Raw genomic sequence first — 25,947 nt, forward strand, 5'->3', positions numbered from 1 at the left:
AGGCCTGCATCTATTGCCTGGGAAGTACGCAAGATGTCTCCAGGCAAGTCACCTAGTGGAATGGGCCATCGTACTTCTCCGAGCCCAGCTCAGAGAGCTCTCAATTTTTCATATCCAGAACAAAACTTAGCCGTAAAATCAAGGTAAGATCTATCAGAGTATGTTTAAGTTTTCATGTTATTATCCACTCCAGTTCATATATTGCAGGGGCTGAGTGTTGAAGGTCTCTGGCTGAATTACTTTCCTAGTACTTTTATGGATTCGATACCTCCCATAAGGTATAGAATTCTTTCGTGTGAGGAAGTGATTCACTTGGCTTATGGAAGGTTTGTGATTCTACCCTGGTACCTACCTGTAAGAAGATAGTTCCCAGAGGTTTACCTGGTGTCTTCATCTATCATCTAAAGCTGGAAAGTGGCCATATCATCTAAATTTGTGTCAAAGCATCTTTAAACCCAACAATGCAAAGAAACAAGTTCCCATATCGAAAGAAGCCCTCCATGTTAGCTCAGTTATAGAAGGTTGAACATAAGACTATGAGTCGAGAGGTTGTGAGTTTGACTTTGGTTTAACGTCACACCGACACAAGCATAGGTCATATAGCGACTTTACAGCTTTGATGGTGGAGGAAGACCCCAGGTGTTCCTATGTACATCAATTCACCTGGGTAGAACCACCAACCTTCCGTATGCCAGCTAGATGGCTTCCTCACATGAAGAATTCAACGCCCAGAGTAATAGGTGAGCGGTCAGTGATTTTTGAGTTGGCTAAAGGCTGAAAGCCTTTTGACGAGTCCTTGCTATCCAACGATTCTCTAAATGGACCAAATAACACAGTGAAGGGATGTAGTTCCATTAGATTTCTTAAGCTTCAAACAGTTCACTGCATGAATGAAGTTAAGTTGTGTCAATTCCCTTTGCTATGACCAATATACGATGTAATCTGTCATATTTATGACTTGTAATTGTGCAATACTCGAATATAACTCATTAAGCATAAATGTGCATTTTAAGAATTGCGCAGGCTTACAAAGCTTGGGTAACATCCAGCGAAAGACAAAAAATAGTTCCACAGGGCTCCAGATAAGATGCGTATTAGCGTAAATTACGTATAGAAATAATGCAAATACGCATGTCTAATAATTTCTAAGCATATAAAAACGTGTATAAAATTACAGAAACGCACACAATGCTTTTTTAAAAACAAAATCTGAATCGTCTGGATGCATAGGTAACATAGCCGATCAGCCTTAATTCTCCCACATTGAACGTAAACACGCATCGTATGATTTCTATAAACTTTGCGTGGGTTGAATTTTGCAGTCAGTAAACAGATAAATTATCGGAAGAAGAAGCTCTTACTGGCTTGTTTAGTTACTACTGATATTAAAAATGATTTTAATTCTTATTTTTCGAGAAATAAACAAATCGGCGAAACATTAAATTGTATTTTCTTGTAGTTTTTGAAATCGAAAGTAGATTGTCTATGTTTGGCTGCTTTCACGAAACGAAACAACTTTTTTATGAAAAGATTTAAATAAGAGGTAATTTAACCGTAAACTTCAATGTCAGATACTGCCAATTGCTGCTAAATGTCTTCGTACCATCACAATTTGTAAAATATATTGTTCAAACTGGAGAAAAGTGTAATCTTATCCGGATATAATATTTTGGGTAAATATCGAGCTGTGTTATGAAATTTTAAGAAAAAAACTAAAAACAAACTGAAACTGGTAGACTATACTGTCAGTACATCAATCATTAGCCGACTCAGGCCATTCAGGCCTTTGATTTTAAGTTAGAGCTCCTAACCACTCAGCTACGGAGGCCCCTTTGTGAGTTGGATATCTGGATTAAGTGTATGTTCACGATGACGGTTTGATAGAAGACAAATGAATCTGAAGTCACTCCAATTCCACGTCTTGTGAAAAATTGTTAAGTTGCTGACAAACACACATTTTTTGGAATATCTTCGTATACCTTTTGAAATAATGTTTTTGAGAAAATATCTGTAGTATTTTATGCAAGATGTGTAGTAAGATGCAGTTTGCAGTTCACGACTTGAGATGTCCTGTTTCTTCGATGATGTGTATAGTTGCTATATAAAAGAGGGTTACTGGTAGAAACATTGTTAAAAGGTTATATATATATATATATAAATATATATATATATACACACTATACAAATGGCATCATTCTAGATTACTTTGTAAATTTCAGTGTCCAAAATACAGGGAATAGTTGGGCAGACAGAGTGAAAGGTATCACTAGCAGTCCTGGCACTGACAGTTCAAGGGAAGTAACTCCCATGAAGGTAGATCATCCTGTGTTACCGGAACCACCAGTTCTTTCCCCTGTTCCATCATCTTTGACAGAATCAGATTCTTACAGGGAGATAAATGGTAAGGGTCTTTACAAAATTAATTGGTTACAAAAATTCATATAATTTGCTCATTGAAGAAACTGTTCAAAAAGTGGTCTTTTGACCCAAACTTCGGTAGATATGAGTTATTTGCCATGTGAATTATATACAAATCAAGTGCAGTGTAAAATTATTCTTGTCTGAAGATACACCTGCAGATAGATCTTTTGCAATTGCTGAAGGACGTTATGTTTTGTTAGTAGAAGGTAATGATTGGATGTTTATAAAGTGGGCTTGCTTAATTACTGATGCAACCCCTATTCCATTGTAAAACAGGGCCGAGATTGTTATGGCTGTCTCAGTGACGGCTTTTGTTGATGATGTCAGATATTTAGTTCTCAGTGTTCTTGAAAATCTTCCTCATAAATCATATAAATAGCCAATAGTTTCACATGATTTCCTATAAAAAAATAAGATTTCAACTAATTGACAAATAATAGCAAAAACGCAGGATTCTAAAGTCTTTCATATAATTTTTTTTTAATCCTTAAGCATAGCGTGTAAAACATTATTCTCTTGGCACAGTTTAACTAGAATCTAATTGAAAACTAAAATATTTAAATTTATTCAGATACTGTTTGGAGACAATCAAGTATCTTAGTATATAAGTTTGGTAAGCTGTTACACATTGACTTCTTTTTGTTGTTTATAGAATCAGAAGAGGACGATGGCTGGGAGACAGTTCATCGGGGTGGGAAGACGAAATCTTGGGGGTCCCCTTCACAACGGTCCCTAGAAAACCTACATACAGTCATCAAGAATGAACATCACAAACTCACAAGGTAAAATTACAAATGTAGCAAAACATGGGTCTCATTCAGGAGAAAAACATGCAAAAATGTTAAGTAAAAAGTACAGTAATTTTAAAAAAAGAGGAAAAGTGGAACACATGACCAAACTCTGGAATGTTTATAACTTTATAAACATTCTTCTAGTTTTCAGCTACATTAGCCCTTCATCTCAATCAGGGCCTTGATTTCTTCATGTGAGAAAGCCATTCAGCTGGCTTACGGAAGGTAATTGATTTTACCCAGGTGCCCGCCTGTGAAGAAATAGTCCATGCAGTGCCCTCTTAGGGTCTTCCTCCATAATAAAAGCTTAAAAGTTGCCATAAAACCTATTATTGGGCGAGGGCAATGTTAAACCCAACAAAACAAATCATCAGGGATAAATGTAGTTGTTGTTTTGATTGAATTCTGTAACATCCTTGATATTCACAGAAGACTAATTTTTGTTGGATTTCATAGTTTGTATAAATTCACGAAATGAAATTCCAACAAACAAGTAAAAATTCAGTTTCTTTAACCTTTAAATTTCAAAGTCCTTGAATTCACATTGCTTCAAAATATCCATTTTGGTCAAAACAAAGACATTTCATGCCGACAAAACTGAATGATTATTATTTAAAATGATTAGGGTTTGTCAGCGTTTCATTGTGAAAGAGACAACCGTCATTTAAGTGTGAAATTAAAAATGTTTTCTCGTAAATGAGAATAATTGTTGAATGACTCAAAAATCATATTTTAGCTTACTTCTGTTTTATCAGGTGTCATTAAATGCATGCCTAATAGATTTATCTTGTTTTTGTGAAACTTATAAAAAGTGTTAATATTAAATGTTGCACTGATTGGTATTGGTGTAAATTTGTATTATTTCAACCAGATTTATTCCTTAAGTAAATTTTCTCAAAATTAAATTTGCATCTTTTGTTTCCTATAGATCTGTCTCAGAGCCAAGTGCATCAATGAAGAAATACCAACGAAAATCAAATCATTCCAAAATAGGCAACCGTCAAAATACCACTAAAGTGGGAACCAGTCCATCTGAGGACAAGCTGGAAACAACACCACAGAGAAATAAGGTGGAAACCATTCCAAATGGAGATATCTCAAAACCTCCTTTGAGGCCGAGAACCGATAGTAAAGATAGTGAAAAAGAGAACCGTCCAAATTCAAACTTAGCAAATGAGATTAAAAAGGCAGAAAATGTTACAACTAAGAAATCTCCAGGATTACCTAGGAGGAGTTTTGAAAGTAGACTTAAGGGAACCAAAGATCTGAAAGACTCTAATAATAAGAGCAGTGTAACTAAAACAAAATCACATAGCCGGAAACCAGCAGCAAAGGGACCAGATGTTGCTAAAAGTGCAGGAAAAGGTGCAAAACAGACTGTTGCAAAAGAAGAGGAAGTTGGAGCTAAAAGTGTTAATGATAGCCAAACTGACCTAAGTGTTGCAAGTAGTAGTGGACAGACTGATACTAGTGAAGGTGCAGTTAAAGATGTATCTGAAACAGAAAAGGAAAAAGAATCTGAAATCGAGAAAGTAGAAGGTGAAGACAGAATAGAGCTGGAACAAGATGAAGATAACTCTGTGAAGCAGATTGATGATGTAAGTAGAACTTTGTTCTGTCATTTGTGAACTATGTTAATTTTTTTATGTGTCCGCAATGGCAAAGTGGTTATAGTTCCTGATCTTGAATCACCTGCCTGTTTTAGGTGTTGATTTTGTGTCTTGTTAAGGATTAAATTTTTAATGTGGTGAAGCTGTCTACATGAATTCCAGAAGGTTGATACCTTTTAATATGCCAGTCTCTGAAAGAGCGTGGGCGTATTATATGAACACCCATGGCGGGCGGGTGGTCGGCGTCCAAGTCTCTAAGTCGAACAGTTTTCATCCGATCTTCATCAAACTTGGTGACAGTGTTTGTGGGCATAATATCTTGGCCAAGTTTGATAACCAGCAAAATCCCCCAGGCACTCTTGAGTTATGGCCCTTGCATTGCTCGAAAATCTGCAAATTTAGCCTTGTCCGCCCTCTAAGTCGAACAGTTTTCATCTGATATTCACCAAACTTGGTGACAAGTTTTGTGGGCATAATTTCTCAGCCAGGTTTGATAACCAGCAAAATCACCACAGGCACTCTTGGATTATGGCCCTTGAATTACTTTAAATATTGCGAATTTAGCCTTGTCCGCTCTCTAAGTCGAACAGTTTTCATCCGATCGTCACCAAACTTACTCACAATGTTTATTGCCAAAATATCTTGGCCAAGTTCGATAACCAGCCACTTTGAATTAGGCCAGATTTGATGACGGGCGTATTTTGTGACAGTCTGCCACTCTTGTTCATGTGTTGCATTCATTTATGTCATGAGGCTATGTTGCAGAAGGTTGGAGTGCCCGCCAGAACTGCATTAATGCCAGGAGGGCCACTGCCACTTGAAATTAACCATTTGACATGACATGTTGATGTTACTTAGAATTCAGCAACAACAACAACAACAAATGAATTTAATTGATATTAGTCATTACTGATTAACATTCACAAAAAGAGTTTGTGATGTTTTAGTGAAAGCTGAGTTGTATGTACTTGTAAAAATAAGTAAACACTTGGCTGAAATATGGATAAATATGTCGAGTATTAATTTTTGTTTTGTCATACTCCAGAAGTATAATAATACTGTTTATATCTAGGCGTTGGCTACAGCGGAGGATGCAGAGAACAGTCTTACAGATGAGTGGGAGAAAGAACAGAATCAGGCACTGGAAACAGCTATACAGGAGGAAGAAACTTGGCTTAAGGTATGTTACAGAAATGGCCAAATTGACTGAAAAATTATCATGTATACTTCCAGTTCACTGTAGCACAAAGCACTTGGAGTCAGCTCGGAGTCATTCTTCATCTGTCCTATGTCCATTGTCAGTCCAATTTTCTTCAAACGACAGCTTCTCTGAAACCTTCTGCGTGAGATGCTTTAATGGTCCTCTACAGAGTCTGCTGGGGCTCAAAATTGGTCCCTCCTATGGGGGTAACTTACTTTACATAGACTTATTTAGGAAAGGCTATCAAAATCTTCTTGTCTAAATCCTCAGGGCCAAGAGCTTAGATAGCATATATTATCATCAGGTTCTTTGCTAAGGAATCATGTACTCATGTGAGTTAGGTGAGCACTATGGGGCCACTGTTAACTATCTTGTTTACAGGTATGGAACAACACTATCGCTAAAATTTAGAAACTACACGGTAAAATTTAGGAGCTTTACAGTCAATAAAATTTAGATACTGCATAATCAGGAAACTAGTTTAAAAACAAACAAACAAACAAATGAAATTGATAGAACATTTGTTTTTGGACAACTGGACATTAAATTTACAATTTCACTAAAAAAAAAGTCTTGTGGTCATGTGACTGGTGAAAATTGTGCATCTGGTGTAAATTTGGTGAAAGTTAATGTGATCTTACGCTGTTACAAAATATCTTCAGTTGAATATGAGCTATGTTTTAGTTTAATTTGTAAAAATGATAATCAGTTTTGAAATTTTGTCTTGTGTGCAATTTAATGAAAAAAAAAAATATAGTGAAGTGTTAAATTTATTATGTCTCCCCCAGGAGACATATTGTTTTTGCCCTGTCCGTCCGTCCGTACGTCACACTTCATTTCCGAGCAATAACTGAAGAACCATTTGACCTAGAACCTTCAAACTTCATAGGGTTGTAGGGCTGCTGTAGTAGACGACCCCTATTGTTTTTGGGGTCACTCCGTCAAAGGTCAAGGTCACAGGGGCCTGAACATTGAAAACCATTTCTGATCAATAACTAGAGAACCACTTGACCCAGAATGTTGAAACTTCATAGGATGATTGGCCAAGAAGAGTAGATGACCCCTATTGATTTTTGGGTCACTCCGTCAAAGGTCAAGGTCACAGGGGCCTGAACATTGAAAACCATTTCCGATCAATAACTAGAGAACCACTTGTCCCAGAATGTTGAAACTTCATAGGATGATTGGTCATGAAGAGTAGATGACCCCTATTGATTTTGGGGTCACTCTGTCAAAGGTCAAGGTCACAGGGGCCAGAACATTGAAAACCATTTCCGATCAATAACTAGAGAACCACTTGACCCAGAATGTTGAAACTTCATAGGATGATTGGTCATGAAGAGTAGATGACCCCTATTGATTTTGGGGTCACTCCATCAAAGGTCAAGGTAACAGGGGCCTGAACATTGAAAACCATTTCCAATCAATAACTAGAGAACCACTTGACCCAGAATGTTGAAACTTCATAGGATGATTGTACATGCAAAGTAGATGACCCCTATCGATTTTGGGGTCACTCCATTAAAGGTCAAGGTCACAGGGGCCTGAACATTGAAAACCATATCCGGTCAGTAACTTGAGAACCACTTGACCCAGAGTGTTGAAACTTAATAGGATGATTGCTCATGCAGAGTAGATGACCCCTAACAATTTTGGGGTCACTCTGTGAAAGGTCAAGGTCACAGGGGCCTGAACATTGAAAACCATTTCCGGTCAGTAACTTGAGAACCACTTAACCCAGAATGATGAAACTTCATAGGATGATTGGTCATGCAGAGTAGATGACCCCTAACAATTTTAGGGTGACTCTGTTGAAGGTCAAGGCCACAGGGGCCTGAACATGGAAAACCATTTCCAATCAATAACTTGAGAACCTCTCGACCCAGAATGTTGAAACTTCATAGGATGATTGTTCATGCAGAGTAAATGACCCCTATTGTTTTTGGGGTCACTCCATTAAAGGTCAAGGTCACAGAGGCCTGAACATTGATAGCCAGTTCCGATCAATAACTTGAGAACCACTTGACCCAGAATGTTGGAACTTCGTAGGATGATTGAACATGCAGAGTAGATGACCCCTATTGATTTTGGGGTCAGTCTATTAAAGGTCAAGGTCACAGTGGCCTGTTCATGTAAAATCATTTTTTGGAAATAACTTGAGAACCACTTGACCTACAATGTTGAAACTTAATAGGATGATTGGACATGCAGAGTAGATGACCCCTACTTATTTTGAAGTCACTTGATTAAAGGTCAAGGTCACAGGAGCCTGAACAGTGACTTGAGAACCACTAGGCCAAGAGTGTTGAAATTTAGCGGGATGACTGGACATGCCAAGTAGATATCCCTATTGCAGCCAACCATCAGTGTCTCTTTGACTTTCGCTTCTGACCCCTATTAACTTCTTGCCTATAGGACTTTGCATTGGGGGAGACATGCGCTTTTTTACAAAAGCATTTTCTAGTTGAATTTAGTTTTTAACCGTTTTATTGTAGGAACTTGCAAGAGAGGAAAACACAGATATTGATGTTGAAACAGAGACAGAAAGTGACCTTGGGGTATGTTTTCAAATTGCCAACAGTTATATCATTTTTTATTCTTTGGGGGACTCAATTTTGTTCTTGCGTCAGTCCACAAATTTATGTCTTGCAAAATAGCAATACTAGCAGAAAACACAATATTTCATCTGCACTAAATTAAATATGTTCATAGTATGTGTTTATTTTTATGAAGAATTGAAAAATGATGCTGTAGGTAATATTTAAGAAATAATAAGTTCCCAAACATGGTTTATCGTAGAATAACCCGAGTTTTGAGTTCTTATGCCTAAGAATATATCACGAAGGCCGTAGGCCTGAGTGATATATTGTTCCGCATAAGAACGAAAAGTTTGGGTTATTCTAGGATAAATCACACTTGGGAACTTGTTATTTCGATTCTAACACGACATACTGGTATCAACAGTGTAAGAAAAAATGGTAACTACTTTTTATGAACGTGCTACGCACCTAGATTGGACAACGTCATTGCACGCGAGTGGTTTATTGCAGAATAACCCGAGATAGATTTTGCTCTACCAGTATGTAGGTTATTCGCAGGTCGTGTTAGAATTTAAAGTATCTCTACTTCATCTTGAACAACTGCAATTTCAATTCTTTCCTGCTTTTGAAAGGTTTAAATTTTTACACTGTAAAAAAGTTGAAATAGCTCTAAAGTCTTTGAGAAAGTGCTTGGAGGTAAGCTAAATACCTTATTCAATGTTATTTACAAGTTTTCAATATTTTCAGAATACAATGAGTTCATTAGAAGCGTCTACACCAGGTGCTCTGGACTGGGATTCTATGGTTGCTGAATATGATGGTTTGTACAGTTTCGTTACTTCTGCTAGTATCTGTTTTTCATAAGTCATTTCTTTTTAGGGAGGCGAACTATTTTAACAGTTTTTTTTGTTTTTTTTAAAAACAACCCTGGAGTTAGAAGGGGGTATGTCATCATCCGGGCAGTTGGGTTGCATCAGACTGATCATTTCTGCTCAGTAAACCAAGTTTGGATGGACTAATTATCACTACACTTGGTGTATAGATAGATATTTGGCATAAAGAATTATGTAGAGGTCCTCTTCCAAGAACACATACCCGTTTGATTCTGGTGAGAGATTATAGACCCAGGGTGTGTATTGAGGTTGGATGGTGTTGTAAACTTCAGTCATTGGATTCAATTTTTCAGCTCCAGTCATCTGTTTTTGTTTCACTAGCATAAGTTGACTTTACAGTTTGAGTTAAATTTTCAGCTGCAGAAAAGTCTGGGATGAAGAAGAATTGGGGTGAGATGGTAGATGAAGCAGACACACGGACACCTGGACATGCTGTTCACATGCATGAGAAACTTTCCTCTCCTTCAAGGAAAAGGTAGGTCAATGGTCCGTTTAATTTAGCAGGGAGAGCTCAAGACTACCAGCTGGCTCAAAACTTTATCCATTGATTTTATGTTTAATGTTATTGCGTGATTCCTTATGTAAATCACTGGTCCATAGTTTGTGCTCTATTACTGGCTAATATGTCAGAAATTTAAAAATAAAACCAATAATTAATTTCTGATAACATGTAAAAAAAGTTATTGTATAGCTTGCCATTCAGTAGTCAAAACTAATGGCCGTTAGTCATACAGACCTCTTACAATAGTTTTGACTATCGACTGGCAAACCATTTAGTAATGTATACTTAAGAATGAATAATTATTTGATGCATATATAGGTCACCGACCGAGTCAAAGAAACGTCACGAGGAGAAACAAGCGAAGGCACAGGAATTGCGAGACAAACTCATGCAGGAGAAGTCGGAGAGACTGAGGATTCTGGGACTGAAGGTGCAGTATAAACCCTGCTAACAACATTTCTGAAGAAAAAACACCTCTCTGCAGATGGTATCTTTGCAACTAAACTAGGGCGCGTATTTATCAATGTTTTAAATCTGAAACTTAAATGTTTGCTTTGAAATGCTAAAATTATTGATTGCCTTTTAAAAATGTAAATCATACATGGATTTCCATGAAATTTGTCAAGATTATAATATATTCTGCAATAAAAAACTATGAAAAGTTTCTGCTGAATAGATAAATTAGACATCAAAGGTGACAATTTGACATTTTATCTTATTTAAAGTGTAATTTAAATATTGACTTAAAGAGATTCCTATGGTTTTTCCTTTTATAGATTTTTTGTTCTAATTCACATATTATAGGAAAATTTGGCTGAAAAATGAACACATAAAGCAATAGGTCCAGCTTGTTTTGAAAACAAATTTGAAAGCTAAACTCTAACATTGCATGCATTAAGCAACATTGTATCCAGAGACTCTTTTTTCTAAGATTTTCATAATTTTCATAGATTTTAATTATTATAAATGACAAATAAAACAAAATTTTCATTCTTGTGAATCAATGAAAATTCAGACAATAGTTTGTAAATTTGAATTAACTTTTAAAGATTTTTTATATTTACTTTTATAGATATCATATGTATTTGTATCGCTATTTAAATAATGGTAAATGTATGTAAAAATTTTATGTTAGAAAACTTTGTGAACTTGTTCAATGAAAATGCACAAACTGCCAATTGGATACATGTTTTGTCATAAATTTGAAAAAACTTTTAAAATCTATTTTCCTATTATTCTATATTAATATTGATTCTGATGGGTGATATAAAATAATCAACGCAAACATATGATATCGACGAGCACACCAGGTCTATAATTTTATTTTAAGAGGTGAATTTTATCATATCATTTCGGAATGCATATATTTATGTACACGAGTTAAATGGTCAAAAATTTAAGAAAAATTGTTATAACTTTGCTAGATTTAATTAAATAAAAAGTATTATGAAAATTTTTAAATCTTTATAATGAACTATAATATTCGCATTGCTTTTGTAAATGACTTGAAAAATGTTAGCGAGCAAGTAATATTCTGACCGCTTACATATCCGCATGATTCAACATTGTTCAGGACAGATGGACTATGTCAGTTCTATTCAAAAAATTTTCGATAATCTTATCTTTATTTATTTACCTGAAGGATAAAAAGTTACCAACATCATTTCAATAGGATCATTTTATTTGAGGTACATTTTCAATCATTTTAGAAATTTTTTTCGAATGGAAAGCAAAAATTAAAAATAGATTATTCAAATATTAACATTAAAAAGTTATTTATTAACCAAAATTGGACAGAATTTTAGGAATCTTTACTTGTTAGCACTGAGAAATTGTGGCGAATTGCTATTAATGACTTCTTTGATAGATTTGCGAGACGTTTACATATCACTGACCCCTACATTTATGCGCATATTTCAACATTGTGTCAATGCTGAAATTGACAGCAGTAACATTCGAAAAACGGCGATAACTTTCTTATTTCTAAAGGAAACACATAAGTGTGACCACTCATTTTCTTAGTTAGATCATTTCCATTCTGATGGTTATAGTTTCAATTCAATATTTGATAAAAAGTTGTTTTCGGAATTTTTGGCACGTAGAACAAATCATTAACATTTGAAAGATTGACCGGATTCACACATGCATGAACATCAGAAAAGGTAATTTAATCATCAAGCCTCTGCTGAAAATTTATCGTCTCAGTCTTTAGATCAATGCGAAAGTATCAATATCTCAGCAGGAGATATGAAAAAATAATATCACATGCGCAGAAAAATAAAATAGCGTTGTTGCGCATGTGATATGAAATTATGGATCATATCACATGCGCATAAATTGAAAATAACGATTTTGCGCCTGCAATATAAAATCACTGGGGAATATGATATATTATTCAAGTTAAACTAATAGAAAATTTGCATTGGGCATTTATGTGAGGTATAATAATAAATAATCTGAAAGGTGATATTGTCTTATCAGTACTAAGTCAATTATCTTACATTATATGAACAACACTGTCTTTGTACTAAAATTCAATGTGAAAACACAACCACAAAAATAGCAAGATACCTGTCAGGCATGATACTTGTCAATACAACATAAACCAGTATCAACATTTGATGACTGATAAAACTTATCAAAAATGTTATTTCATTCAAGATTCCTCATATCTAAGATTGTCTGTAACATGTTTCAACAAATGTTGACTTCAGTTCAGTTTTCCATAGAAAGTGTCGGCTGCGCAGAAAGATGCGCATAAAAAACTATAGGAATTCCCTTTAAAACATTGATGAATAGGGGTCCTGTAGAGCAAAACTTCTGAATAACATAAAAGATGGCTTGCTCTAGAGAGGTTTTATTTTAGAAATGCCACCATGAAGTAGAAAATTTGCGACCTTAAAAGGTATTTTCAAGGTGAGCTGTTGAGATCGCGAACTGTTCGTCTGTCCATCCATCTGCACTTTTCCTTAAATGATATCTCTTCTTAAGCTACTGATCAGAATTGCACCAAACTTTGTCAATAGCATTTTGGCATGTTCCTTTATAAAGATTGTTCAGATCTTTCAGCTTGGCCCCTTTTAGATTGCTTGCCCCACACTGCTGCAAGTAAGAAACCTTGCTAGGGCTTTAGAGTTCTTTCATGTGAGGAAGCCAGTCATTTGGCTTATAGAAGGGCGGTGGTTCTACCCAGGTGCCACCCATGCCAGAAATGATGGCAGAAAGGGCACCTTGGGTCTTTCTGCACCATGGAAGGCTTGAAAGTCACGGTATGACCTAAGATTATGTCAGTGTAACATTACACTCAACAAGATAAATTTCAAGATATTTAACCAAGTGGCCATTTTGACAGAAATTCTCAGCTTAATGTATCTTACCTAATAGACTATTTGACATACAAATATTTCACAGTTTGTATTATTTGAGAGAGTTTTGTTGCAATTTTACAGGTAGAGGAAGTTCGAGCTTGGAAAGAAGAACTGATGAGACAAAAGAAAGAGATGATAGAGAGAAAAATGCAGCAAGCGGAAGAAAAAAGACAAAACATGCTGAAATCCAAAGCTCAGAAAGCTCATGATGAGGAAGCCAAGGTAGGCTCTTCTAGGGTGTCAGTATAAGTGCAGCACGGGGGATTGAGATCAGTTATAGAGGGCCTCAATAGCCAAGTCGTTAAGGACTATGACTCTAAGTCAGTTGTGTTGAATTCTCTCATCCTATTGACTTTTAGTAAACATACTGATTTTGATTCACTTGGGTCGAATTTTCTCATCCGATAGACTTTCAGTAAACACGCTGGGATTGAATTCTCACATCAGTTTGTCTTTCAGAAAACTGCTGGTTCTACCCAGGTGTCTACCTGAGCCTGAAAATTCAGTTTGAGCTCCTGGATGTATACCTTGCTGTTAAGACTGGGGAGTTGCTGTATATGAATTCAGTTTTTAATCTCATCAAAATAAAGAAATAGATCAGTATTTAGTAGAGCAAAAAGTATGAGATCTTTAACCAGAAACCGAAACACAATGTTTATGCTGTTTCAAAAATATGCCAAGCCCTCTCTTTGATAATGTAAGAAGTCATGTATGATAGTACAAATGCTACCAACATTATATATTTGATTGAAAAAAGAAGTAAATATGGTAGAAAAGCAGTGATTTATTGCATACAGATCAGAACATTCCTGTACTTTTGTACCCAGTTAACTGGAAGCATCAAAATGTGAATGCAACAGTAGAAAAAGTGTTGAAAATTCGTATTGGTTCAGGAACTCAAGTCAGAGAGAAAAAATCTTAAGGGAAATGATTTCAAGTTTCTGTTTAATTGATGATTTTGTTTTTTTGATTTTTGAAAAGCAGTTAGAAAGGTTTTGTCTTTTTAGCAGTTTCTAAAGTAATTAATTACAAACATTTCAGGCGAATGAGATAGCTTTTATCAACAGTTTGGAAGCTCAGAACAAGCGGCTGGAGATGATGTCAAAACAACAGGAGTCCGAGGCAAGGCTGCAGGATATTCAGGTATATTTCAAGCATACATGGGATATCATGTTAAAAAGGACCATCTGAAAAATTCTGTATCAATGTAGGGTAGTATATAATACAGAAATTGCACTGTCCATCTCTATGCTATTTTGTCTGTCCATATAAAACACTTCCTATCACAGCATTAATTTGTGACAGTTTAATGAATTCCAATGAAATCTCATCAGTGTTAAGCATTCAGAAATGTTGCATGCAAGAGTCAGATCAGACTCATTGGGCCAGTGGTAACACTGACTATGAAACCATGAATCGCAAGTTGGATCCCTGGATAAGAATCCTGTCATAAGACAACTCCTGTGGTTCTTAAAAATCGAATGCACAGCAGAACGAGGCATTGCTTTTTACCAGGTTATGTGATAAACTTTCCATATAAATCAGGTCTCAAGTTTTTCACTAAGTGGTAAAAATCTATCCATGTTTCTTAACATGTGACAAAATAATGAAAGATGCGTGTTTACAGGATGAGAGACAACGTAAACATGAGGAGAAACTTGCCAAGGAGGCGGCGGTAGAGGAGCGCAGGAAGACGCTGCAGGCAGAGAGGCTAGCGCGCTTACAGGAAATCAAAGAAAGAAGGAAGATTAAAGATGCCAGGGTGGAGCAACAGAAAGCTGATAGGGAAACTGAGAGACAGGATGCCCTGAGAGCAAAAGAAAAGTAAGGTTTTATATATTACAGTCATAACAGTGCTAAAGGCCACGTATAAACAATGAGCACCTGGCTCAAAAAACCACTAGTTTCATTTCAGATTTAGGCATTTGCAGCAGCAGTCATGCTGCCATTTGCCACCTGAGCCATTTGCTATAAATTCATAGATGTGGCTCAAACATTTTTCATGTGGCACTTAAAGTTCTTGCTCAAACAAGTTTTGAGCCAGTATGACCTTTGCAGTTTTCCTGAGAATAGAGACCAGCTGCAGAGAAAGACTGCTTTGGCTCTCCCAGAAGTATGGTCTGTATATGCAGGTATGATAATGCTTTTAAGAGAAACGTGGATATAACTTAAATCCCTGCCTATGTGCAGTGAATTTTGTACCAGAGGCATAGCTATATCATTGCCACTAAGTATTACCATGTATATTTTTCCTGTCCATTTGTTGTAAATATTCTTGATAAGTAAAACTTCTGGACCAAAGTAGATTCATTTTAAGATCTGAAGTCTAAACAGAAATAACATTTGAATATCAGAATTGTTGTATTCAGTGTCATTGAAGAGTTAATGCACATAAAGAAAAACCATTTTTGCCAGTTCCTAAAATACCAGCTTATCTATTTATAATATATACTGAGATATATTTGTTGTTTTCCTTCAAGAAGAAAACACACATAATTTTTTTAAAAATTGGTGTAGCATTGTTAAGGTTTAGTTTTCATGTAAATGTTACCATGCAAGATGGATGCTACATACTTCGCAATACTGTATTTGCCATATAAATGCCCCTTCCTAATAAATCAACCAAAAAAGGTATATTTTCAAAAATGTGATTGTATAATCACCCTCCATTTGCAAAATGCAACACCACGGGGGCATTTTATATTGGTGTAATTTGTACTGTTGTATATGTTTCAAGCACACAGTTGACCATCTAATAAATATTTTATAAACTGTCTAACAAAATATTCCCAATGTTTATTAGGGACAGAGAGGAGAGACTTGCTGCCCTGAATGCTCAACATGAACAACAAAAACAGGAACTGCAGAAAAAAATACAGCAGAAGGTGTGTCTACTCTTTGACTTGTATTTTAGGTGATATTGTATAATTTGCCACAGAAAATGCTTTACAAAATGCTGTGAAGTCATTAATATTTGTTGGGAAAATAATTCCAATGGATTTCTTGGTCGTGTAAATAATCATAATTAAACCTGAAAGAATATAAAAAATTCCCATTGATTGAGTGCTACATAATTTGTATTGACTTACAACCATACAGTTTTTAACACCCCACGAAATACACTTTTTGGTAAAAATCACAATATTTTGTTGCAATGATATTAAATGATTTCACAGTATGTGACAACGTGTGGCACAGTGATGGACACCGTAAAATTTCTGTCGATCACAGACAGGATGTATCCTTTCAGTATGACCAAAATGCGTACAATCTATTTTAGGAGGCTTTGTTTACTGAACTTGTATGGATTTGTAAACTGAGTTTCTGTAGAAGAACTTTTACTGAAAAATGAATGAAAAATGATAAAAAAAATTGAAGAATATTTGCATTAATTTCAGCTGAAATGGAAGTGTATGAACAGAATATAGAAAATAAAAGATTATATGAAAAAAGATTAAAATTTAACACTTTCATAACTTGTTGCTGACATATCTATCTACACCTGATTGTAAATTAACTCTACTTATACTTTTTGATTTGCAGCAAGTAGAGAGCTCCCAGCGACATATGGAGGCCTTGAAGCAGATTCGAGAGAAAGCTTTCGAGATGAGTATTTTACGCCACTCGACTGAAGATCACAATGATGCCCCGCAGCTTACACCATATGCCATCGGCAAAATGTGCACCATTTGTAATGCTTTGGTAGGTAGTTTTGTCCCAGCTTGGAGAGAAATGAGTTAAAAGATACAGAACTCCACTTGTCAGTAAGAAGTGCTTTGTGAGTAACAGCTGACAGATTTAAATACCTCTCCAAACTTGTAGGAATGTCATTGATACTTGTAAATGTATTTTTCCCAATGAGCCCAGTGGTTAAAGCACAGGATTCCAAAAAGACTCCTTAGTGAGGTGTGTGTTCTCCCAGATCATTGAAGAGAATACATCTTGTGTCATATGTCTTCCACTAGGTATTAATATAGAGAAGTTGCAGTTACTTGTGGAGAACAGGTTGATACAAACCAGGGACACTAGTTAGCTTAACTAACCGCCATAAATTACTGAAATACTGTTGAAAAATACTATGAAACCCAACAAAAGAAATACAACTACCTGCCCAGAAATCATGAGTAGGACATGCACAATGCTGCTGAGCTATAGATCATGGGTTAAATTCCTTGATAAGATGTTTGTTATTCGTGATGACCTGATTAAAGATATGCAGACAAATTTGTGGAAGCAGTCACCTTGGTTAAGCAACAACTTGTCTTAAGCAGCCACATTTGCTATTTTCCATTTCTGTACTTTAAGAGCAGGTTAACATGTACTGTACTAAGCAACGACCTGTCTTAAAAGGTTTATTTCGTTCCTTCACTTGACTCGCCTTAGATTTATGTGGGAAATTGTAAATAGCTTTTCCTTTAGAGAAATATTTATATTTCTGTATATAAATGGATATAAAATATCTGGAAACACTGATAAGTTAACTGTTAACCATATATTTCTGACCAGTTGTTCGAAGTAGAGTTAAACCCTAAAAAGTAAAAACTTGGGTTTATCCAGCTGGCATACGGAAGGTTGATGGTTCACAGAGTCTGTAAAATCTGTTTTATCTTTTTTTTTATCCAATTTTCTTTTACAGCTACCAGGAGTAAAATGTTTGTCATTTTAATGCTATCTGTTCCAGATTCCATCAGAAGTATATTTATTGAGTCATTTACGTGGAAAAACCCATCAGCAAGCTCTCAAACACAATAATAATGGAATGTCCATGACAAAACAGGAAATTGTAAGTAATAGTCTTCTTTCGCAATTCTAATAGTGGATCTTTATGACTGATTTGTCACGATGTGATAGTAGTGGGTCAGGTTCGTTCAGTAGGGAGAGCGTAAATCAGTTCCAGAGGCCACACATGTGCAGGAAATCTATCTTTCTGTTTGATGGTACCTAGTTTGAGTCAGGGATTAAGTGTCACTTGGATTTTGGATAAATATTACCGATTTGAGGAATAAAATGCGTAAATTATTTCATATTCTCTGAGACTTTAGTCATTTAATGTGTTGATTGCTAGTTACCTGTTGATATGATAGATTGAAAATATAATCCTGAAATTATAAACGATTTTGAAAATATCTGTAGTGTAAATGTGTGAAATAACACATACATGATCCCCTTCCCTCACACAATAAGAGAAAAAAATGGGACAAAATTTGGTTGAAAATGAAAGGAAATATGCAGCTTTTTTCAATATTTTTTTTTCAAAAAAAGAAAAGGTGTAATTATAACAAGAATCAAATTTATAAAGGTACATTTCTAACAGAAAAACCACTGACATTATGTAGACAGATTAATATAGGTGTGAGACTGAGTAGTTCAGATTATCAACCCAGGCAAGGCATATGTTCTCCGTGACAGTTTGATAAAAGGCATTGTGTCTGAAATCATTCGACCTGCTCTGATTCATAGTGGGAAGTGCAGAGAACAGGTTTGTACTTGTACAGAATCCAGGAACACTGGTTAGGTTAACTGCCCGCTATTACAAAACTGAAATACTGTTGGTTTTAAGTCTTAAACAGACAAACATGTCAATTTTGAATGAATTTCTCCTGACTGCTGTGGATTGGAAAGTTTGCTTTGGACATAGAATTTTTCATGCGAGAAAGTTGTCTAGCTAGCCTGCTGGAGGTTGTGGTTCTACCAAGGTGCACCGATCCCCACACCATTAGACATTAAAGCATAATTATGGTGTAATTATATCACAAAAATAGAAGATGCAAACTATTTTTTACCTTGCAGGAAACATTTAATTTGAAACATATTGTGAATGCCCCAGATAACAACAACCATCCAAAGATAGTGTCCGAGAAGGAACGAATTAAATCTCTGAAGAAACGATGTAAGAAATTGAAACAGAGGATGCATTCCAGGTATATATGAAAAATATTATAATTTTACTTACGTAGATAATAGACCTCTACCTTTGGAAACTGGTTGTTACTGGAGATTTCTGCCATGCCCATTCATCTGTTATTCATGTTTACATCTGTGGAGGTATCCCATTCATTTGTGTTTTACATTTGTTTTGTCCATAATTCTGAAAACAATTCATAAAAATATAATTCTGTAAACAGTTCATTAAAAAGAAATACTTGGACAAACATTCACCACTGCAAGTTGGTGTGTCATGCTCAAGACCTTAGCTCTTAAGGTTAAAGTCACAGTTATGTGGAATACACCTGAAATCAGTGTTGCCTGGCAGTACTCACAAATATTCGTATTTTTGACATGCTTAAAAGATGTAAGAAGTTTTCTTGTGATATAAATCAGTTTTCTTCTTTTTTTCACAGAGGCCTTGAGTACGAGAACAGCTTGATAGGAAAGCAGCCAGTGGTTGAGTCAGAGAATAAAGCTAAGTATGTATATGTTAGTTAGACCATTCAAAGTTTTTGAAATAGTAGAGCTTTTGTTGTTACCCTTTTGTCAGTGACAGTGTTTCAGTGTTGGGGTCCTCATCTCAGAAGTTTTGCGTGTAAGCAGGTATCTTAAAAAACGCTCTTTGTGAATGCTTTCAAGCTTCACACATGTACCGGTATTTTAGTTTCATAAGAGTATTTCAGAGGACAAGATACGTAATTCTGGTTTACATTTTGTAAAAAATATGCCGTCTTTTTTTTACACAGAAACTATTGTACTATAATGCTTTTAAACTCTTCTTAAGTCTTGATCTTCCTGAACCAGGTTTCATAACTCTGACTTACAGTTTAAAAATTATGTCCCATTTACAGTGTGAAGCTTTTGTTTTAAGAGCTGGAATTTTTTCCAAGGGTTTCAAATAGTCCATTATGCTGTCATTGCATAGCTCTTGTTACTAGATAATTTTAATATTCAATGGTAATAAAGAAGCATTCTGTAGACAGAGTCGAGCATACAACTTTCACGTAGTGTTCAGTATTGATAATATTTCTGGTCCTTTATGATGTTCATTTATAATAGACTTTTGCTTAACCAGGTGCCAGGGGATTGTGAGGGGTGTTGCATATGTCATTACTTCTCATGAGCAGACTAGGTCAAAACCAAGTCTGCTATTAACTTGCATCTCCTTCTAGATACAGTCAAACTTTGTTTGCTAAAACTTGGTTTATTCAAACACCACCCTTTACTTGCACTCATTGTCAGGTCCAGACAGAATCTCTGTATAATGTAAATTGTTTGATGGTTTGAACTCTGATAACTCAGACAAATTTTGCCAGTCCTGTGGAGTTCGAGCAAAGAAAGTTTGATTGTATAATTATGTCTCCCACCACACAGTAGTGTGGGAGACATATTGATTTACTCCTGTGTGTCTGTGTGTGTGTGTGTGTGTGTCTGTCTGTCACAAAGCTTGTCTGCACTCTAAGTCGGAACATTTCTCATCCGATCTTCACCAAACTTGAACAAAATGTGTTTGCCAATAAGTGCTCGGCCAAGTTCGATTACTAGCCAAATCGGCCCAGGCACTTCGGAGTTATGGCCCTTGAATTACCAAAATTCGATTTTCTTGTGCATTTTTGACCTCAAAAGAATGCCTATACTACTTTTAAAAGTAGTAAAGGGGTCCTTTTGGTGTAAAAAAAGCGCATGCGTATGTGCTCTAAGTAAACAGTATAAAAAGTCTGACTTACTGTTTAGATGATTAGGCAGTTGTGGGAGACATGTGCTTTTCTCAAAAGCATCTCTAGTTCACATGATGAAATAGTGAATATTTGCAAAAAAAATACATCAAAGTGAATGTACCAGTAAATAAAAAAAGATAAACTTTTCTTTTAGAAAACAAAAAAACTTGTAACTTAAACATCAAAATGTTTATGTATTCCAGAATGCAGAAAGTTATCAGGGATATCAACAAATATCTACAGTCAACAGAGAGTGGTCCTTGGTCTCAGAGTCGAGTATCAGCACTAGACAGGGCTCTCGGAGAGCTGAATAGAATATTTGACAAAAAAGTAGGTTTAAAGTTTCATCTTTGATATTCAGCTTTTAGGCATACAGTGTAAACCTCTCTTATTGAAAAATTTTATGACAGTTTTTCAATGGACATCAAAATTAGATGTCTGGGTGCTCAGCTCTAATTTTGTCAACAGTTTCTAGCTTATGAGTTTCACACTCTCCCAGTACTGGTTTTCCCAGGAAGTAGACTTGAGAGTGATTTAATTTAAAGTTGAAGCTTTCTTATTGGAAGAAAAATATATTGAGCCGTGCCATGAGAAAACCAACATAATGGCTTTGCGACCAGCATGGATCCAGACCAGCCTGCACATCCACGCAGTCTGGTCAGGATCCATGCTGTTCGCTAACAGTTTTTCTAATTCAAATAGACTTTGAAAGCGGACAGCATGGATTCTGACCAGACTGCGCGGATGCGCAGGCTGGTCTGGATCCATGCTGGTCGCAAACCCATTATGTTGGTTTTCCCATGGCACGGCTCATTAGTATAAACTTTTTACTGAGGGTACAGGTCAGACTTGAGAAAGCATTTATAGCATAAGATTTAAACTAGTGCTTAAATCTGCAAGGACTAGTTTGAAATAAGTTATCTTTGTGTTTCCTAAATATTAATTTTAAAGAAAATACTTTACTTTTGAGGTAAACTGGACATGATAAAAGTATTCTGATTTTGTTGTAGGTGTTTGCTGATCAAGGAAGTTTCAGGCATTTAGGAGGTTTAACCACACTTTGTCGTATAATACAACTGGTAGATATTGCAAACATACAGTCACCACCACCTATACCACAAAAGTAAGGGTGTGAATATTTTATACTCGTGTTCATTTGATCTTTTGATTTAAAATGATGTTTAACTTATTGACATAGTGCACATCAAATACTTGATAAAATAGTAATAGCTTTGTTTGAATGTCTCTGTAATTGTCTTCCTATATAAAAGAGCTGATTAGTAATCCTGAACCCAACATTGTTAACATTTTGCTTCGTATCTTCAGTCCAGAACCACATCTGGTTTACCCTTGACATTGTGTTTTCAGTCTAGGACTTCACCTGGTAAACCCTTGATTCGATATCTTCAGTCCAGTACTGCACCTGGTTAAGCTTTGGCTTGGTACCTTCAGTGCAAGACCACACCTGTTCAACCCTTGGCTTCTTACCGACAGTTCGGTGCCCCACCTGGTTAACCCTTTTTCTCGATACCTTCAGCCCAGGACCCGAGATAGTTAACCCTTGGCTTGGCTTAGTACAATCAGCACAGGACACCAACTGGTTAGCCATTGGCTTCTTACCCAAAATGGTTAACCCTTTTCTTGGTATCTGCTGTCAGGACCCCAGCTGTTAACCCTTGCTTGGTACCATCAATCCAGGACCCAACCTGGTTAAGCCTTTTTCTCGGTACTCTCAGTCCAGGACCTAAGCTGGTTAACCTTTGGCTTCATACCTTCAGTCCAGGACCACACCTGGTTAATCTGTGGCTTGGCTTGGTACCTTTAGTCCAGGACCTCCACTTGTAAACCCTATGCTTGGCTTCTTACATTCAGTCCAGTACTCCACTTGGTTCACATTTGGCTTTGAATCTTCAGTCAAGGACCCCACCTGGTTCAACCCTTGGCTAGTTTCCTTCAGTTAAGGTCCCCACCTGATTCACCCTTTGCTTGGTACCTTCAGTAAAGGACCCCACCTGGTTCAGCCTTGGCTAGGTACTTTCAATTAAGTTTCCTACCTGGTTCACCCTTGGCTTGGTACCTTCAGTAATGTTCCATACCTGGTTTAACCCTAGGCTTGGTATCTTCAGTGGAGGACCCCACCTTGTTCACCTTTGGCTTGGCACCTTCAGTCAAGGACCTCACTTTGTTCACTTTAAGGTCCCCACCTGGTTCGCCCTTGGCTTGATACCTTCAGTCAAGGACCCCATCTGTTTAATCCTGGTTAACCCTTGGCTAGGGACTGGAAACACAGTCACTTAACCCATGGCTTGGTTTCTTACCTTCAGTCCAGAACCCCACCTGGTTAACCCTTGAATTAGTACTTTCTGTTCAGGATCTGATAGGATGATTCTGAACTCCTTCTTGAAAATGGCCATTACTTCCAGTTTATCAAACATGTAGAACTTCCTTAACTTAGGTAAGTTTTAATTGACCCTTGTTTATTTTACAGATCTCTGGTGTTGACATGTCAGGTGTTGAAGCAAGCGTGTAAAGGGAACTATGACAACTGTCACTATATGATGTTCAGCAACAAGATAAGTCTCGTCATAGAGTTAACTATCCATCAACTTTCTGTAAGTTTTCATTTAAGAATGTTTGCTCACTTTTATAGCCAGGTTATTTTAAGTTTGAATTGGCAGTCTTAACATAGGGGTGCACTTCTGTTTTAAATTTTTGAACTGAATTAAGATTTGTTTCTACTAGATGGACATTCTTTTCTGGGAGCAGGGTATGTTCTCTATGACGATTTGGTAAAAGACATTGTGTTAAAAATCATTTGTCCTCCACCTCTGATTCATGTTGGGAAGTTGGCAGGTACTTGCAAAGAACAGGTTTGTACTGGTACAGAATCCAGGAACACTGGTTAGGTTAACTGCCCGTTGTGAAATACTGTTGAAAAATTGTATTAAACCGAGTACAAATTAACCGAGACCTACGCTACTATTTCAAATTTTTGAACTGATTTATGATACTAATTTCTACTAAAAATGCATATTTTACTTAAATAAAAGTAAAGATTATAATTATGCTTCTATGGTAATTTTGGAATGTTCCTTTAGTAGGCATAGGAAAAAGAGATCAATATAATTGCACCTTTACTAATCCTACCAGGTGTTCTGTATTACAAAAGTGCTTCTATTGTGACATTTTGATACAAGCAAAGCTGTATTATCTGCACTATAAAATACTTACTGGTATTTCATTTTATTATCGGCTTGTTAAAAGTTAATTTTTACGATAAGTAAGTTGACAAAATCATAGGAACCAGTGTTTCATGGGTAAATCAAACACATATTAATAAATCCTAAACGATTTTGTTGTGCAAAAATGTATAATATTGTGTTTGCAAAAATGTATAATATTGTGTTTTAAACCGTTTTCGTTTTCTACTCTATTGTGTAATTGCAAGGGAAGTAAACTAATAAATATCTCTGCTTTCAAGTACTAGCCCAAGGCAAGAGTTGACATTCTTTGCGGATCACAACTTTGAATTAAATATTAAAATTCCTGTTATTGATATTAGCAAAACTATTATACATTGCACATTTATGAAATCATTTTTAGCTCATCTGATTTTTTGAAAAAAAAAATGATGAGTTATTGTCATCACTTGAGCGGTTGTCGGCGTCGGCGTCGGCGTCTGCGTCGGCATTGCCTGGTTAAGTTTTATGTTTAGGTCAGCTTTTCTCCTAAACTATCAAAGCTATTGCTTTGAAACTTGGAAGACTTGTTCACCATCATAAGCTGACCATGTATAGCAAGAAACATAACTCCATCTTGCTTTTTGCAAGATTTATGGCCCCTTTTGTACTTAGAAAATATCAGATTTCTTGGTTAAGTTTTATGTTTAGGTCAACTTTTCTCCTAAACTATCAAAGCTATTGCTTTGAAACTTGGAATACTTGTTCACCATCATAAGCAGACCCTGTACATCAAGAAACATAACTCCATCTTGATTTTTGCAAGAATTATTGCCCCTTTTGGACTTAGAAAATCAGTTTTCTTGGTTAAGTTTTATGTTTAGGTCAGCTTTTATCCTAAACTACCAAAGCTATTGCTTTAAAACTTGCAACACTTGTTCACCATCATAAGCTGACCCTGTACAGCAAGAAACATAACTCCATCCTGCTTTTTGCAAGATTTATGGCCCCTTTTGGACTTAGAAAATATCAGATTTCTTGGTTAAGTTTTATGTTTAGGTCAACTTTTTCTCTTAAACTATCAAAGCTATTGCTTTGAAACTTGCAACACTTGTTCACCATCATAAGCTGACCCTGTACAGCAAGCGACATAACTCCATCCTGCTTTTTGCAATAATTATTGCCCCTTTTGGACTTAGAAAATCATTTTCTTTGTTGAGTATTATGTTTAAGGCAACTTTTCTCATAAACTATCAAAGCTATTGCTTTAAAACTTGCAACAGTTTTTCACAATCATAAGTGGACACTGTACATCAAGAAACATAACTCTATCCTGCTTTTTGCAAGAATGATGGCCCTTTTTAGACTTAGAAAATCATGGGTAGGACAATATTTCTATTATACAAAAAAAAATCAGATGAGCGTCAGCACCCGCAAGGCGGTGCTCTTGTTGTTAATTTCAAGGACTTGGGAATCAATTTCTAGACTTTATTTAATGTATTTCTATCAATGAAAATGTTAGGGTCTATCTCTACCTTTAGCCCGAGAACCATGTTACAAGAGTGTGTCAAATATTGCCATCCTGAGTTTTGTTATCAGATGATATACAGTTTAACTTACCATAACAGTCACCTATATTAATCAGTTACTTGCCTTAAGAAACAAGTCAGCTAACTTCCCAAAGTGACATTTTGTTATCCCCCGCCGATGAAATCGGGAGTGGGGTATTGAAATGGCGTTGTCACGTCCGTGCATACGTGCGTCCGTCCGCAGCCATTTCTCAGTAACTAGCAGGT

At 36.1% G+C, this 25,947-nt stretch overlaps 1 protein-coding gene across 1 annotated transcript in view; it reads left to right on the forward strand.

The window, feature by feature from the left end:
• LOC123522924 (S phase cyclin A-associated protein in the endoplasmic reticulum-like) overlaps positions 1–25,947 on the forward strand; it is an 89,141-nt gene that overhangs the window by 18,706 nt on the left and 44,488 nt on the right. Inside the window, exons 5-24 of the mRNA XM_045300456.2 lie at positions 3–143; positions 2,220–2,401; positions 3,074–3,203; positions 4,141–4,810; positions 5,895–6,002; positions 8,519–8,581; positions 9,311–9,383; positions 9,814–9,931; positions 10,277–10,388; positions 13,408–13,548; positions 14,368–14,469; positions 14,954–15,150; positions 16,130–16,211; positions 16,870–17,028; positions 18,008–18,109; positions 19,117–19,247; positions 19,668–19,733; positions 21,176–21,302; positions 21,983–22,095; positions 23,461–23,584. Of these exons, the coding sequence (XP_045156391.2) occupies positions 3–143; positions 2,220–2,401; positions 3,074–3,203; positions 4,141–4,810; positions 5,895–6,002; positions 8,519–8,581; positions 9,311–9,383; positions 9,814–9,931; positions 10,277–10,388; positions 13,408–13,548; positions 14,368–14,469; positions 14,954–15,150; positions 16,130–16,211; positions 16,870–17,028; positions 18,008–18,109; positions 19,117–19,247; positions 19,668–19,733; positions 21,176–21,302; positions 21,983–22,095; positions 23,461–23,584 (2,941 nt within the window). The remainder of the gene's footprint in view (positions 1–2; positions 144–2,219; positions 2,402–3,073; positions 3,204–4,140; positions 4,811–5,894; positions 6,003–8,518; positions 8,582–9,310; positions 9,384–9,813; positions 9,932–10,276; positions 10,389–13,407; positions 13,549–14,367; positions 14,470–14,953; positions 15,151–16,129; positions 16,212–16,869; positions 17,029–18,007; positions 18,110–19,116; positions 19,248–19,667; positions 19,734–21,175; positions 21,303–21,982; positions 22,096–23,460; positions 23,585–25,947) is intronic.

This window comes from Mercenaria mercenaria, chromosome 8, assembly GCF_021730395.1.
Source record: "Mercenaria mercenaria strain notata chromosome 8, MADL_Memer_1, whole genome shotgun sequence".
Classification (NCBI taxonomy): Eukaryota; Metazoa; Mollusca; class Bivalvia; order Venerida; family Veneridae; genus Mercenaria; species Mercenaria mercenaria.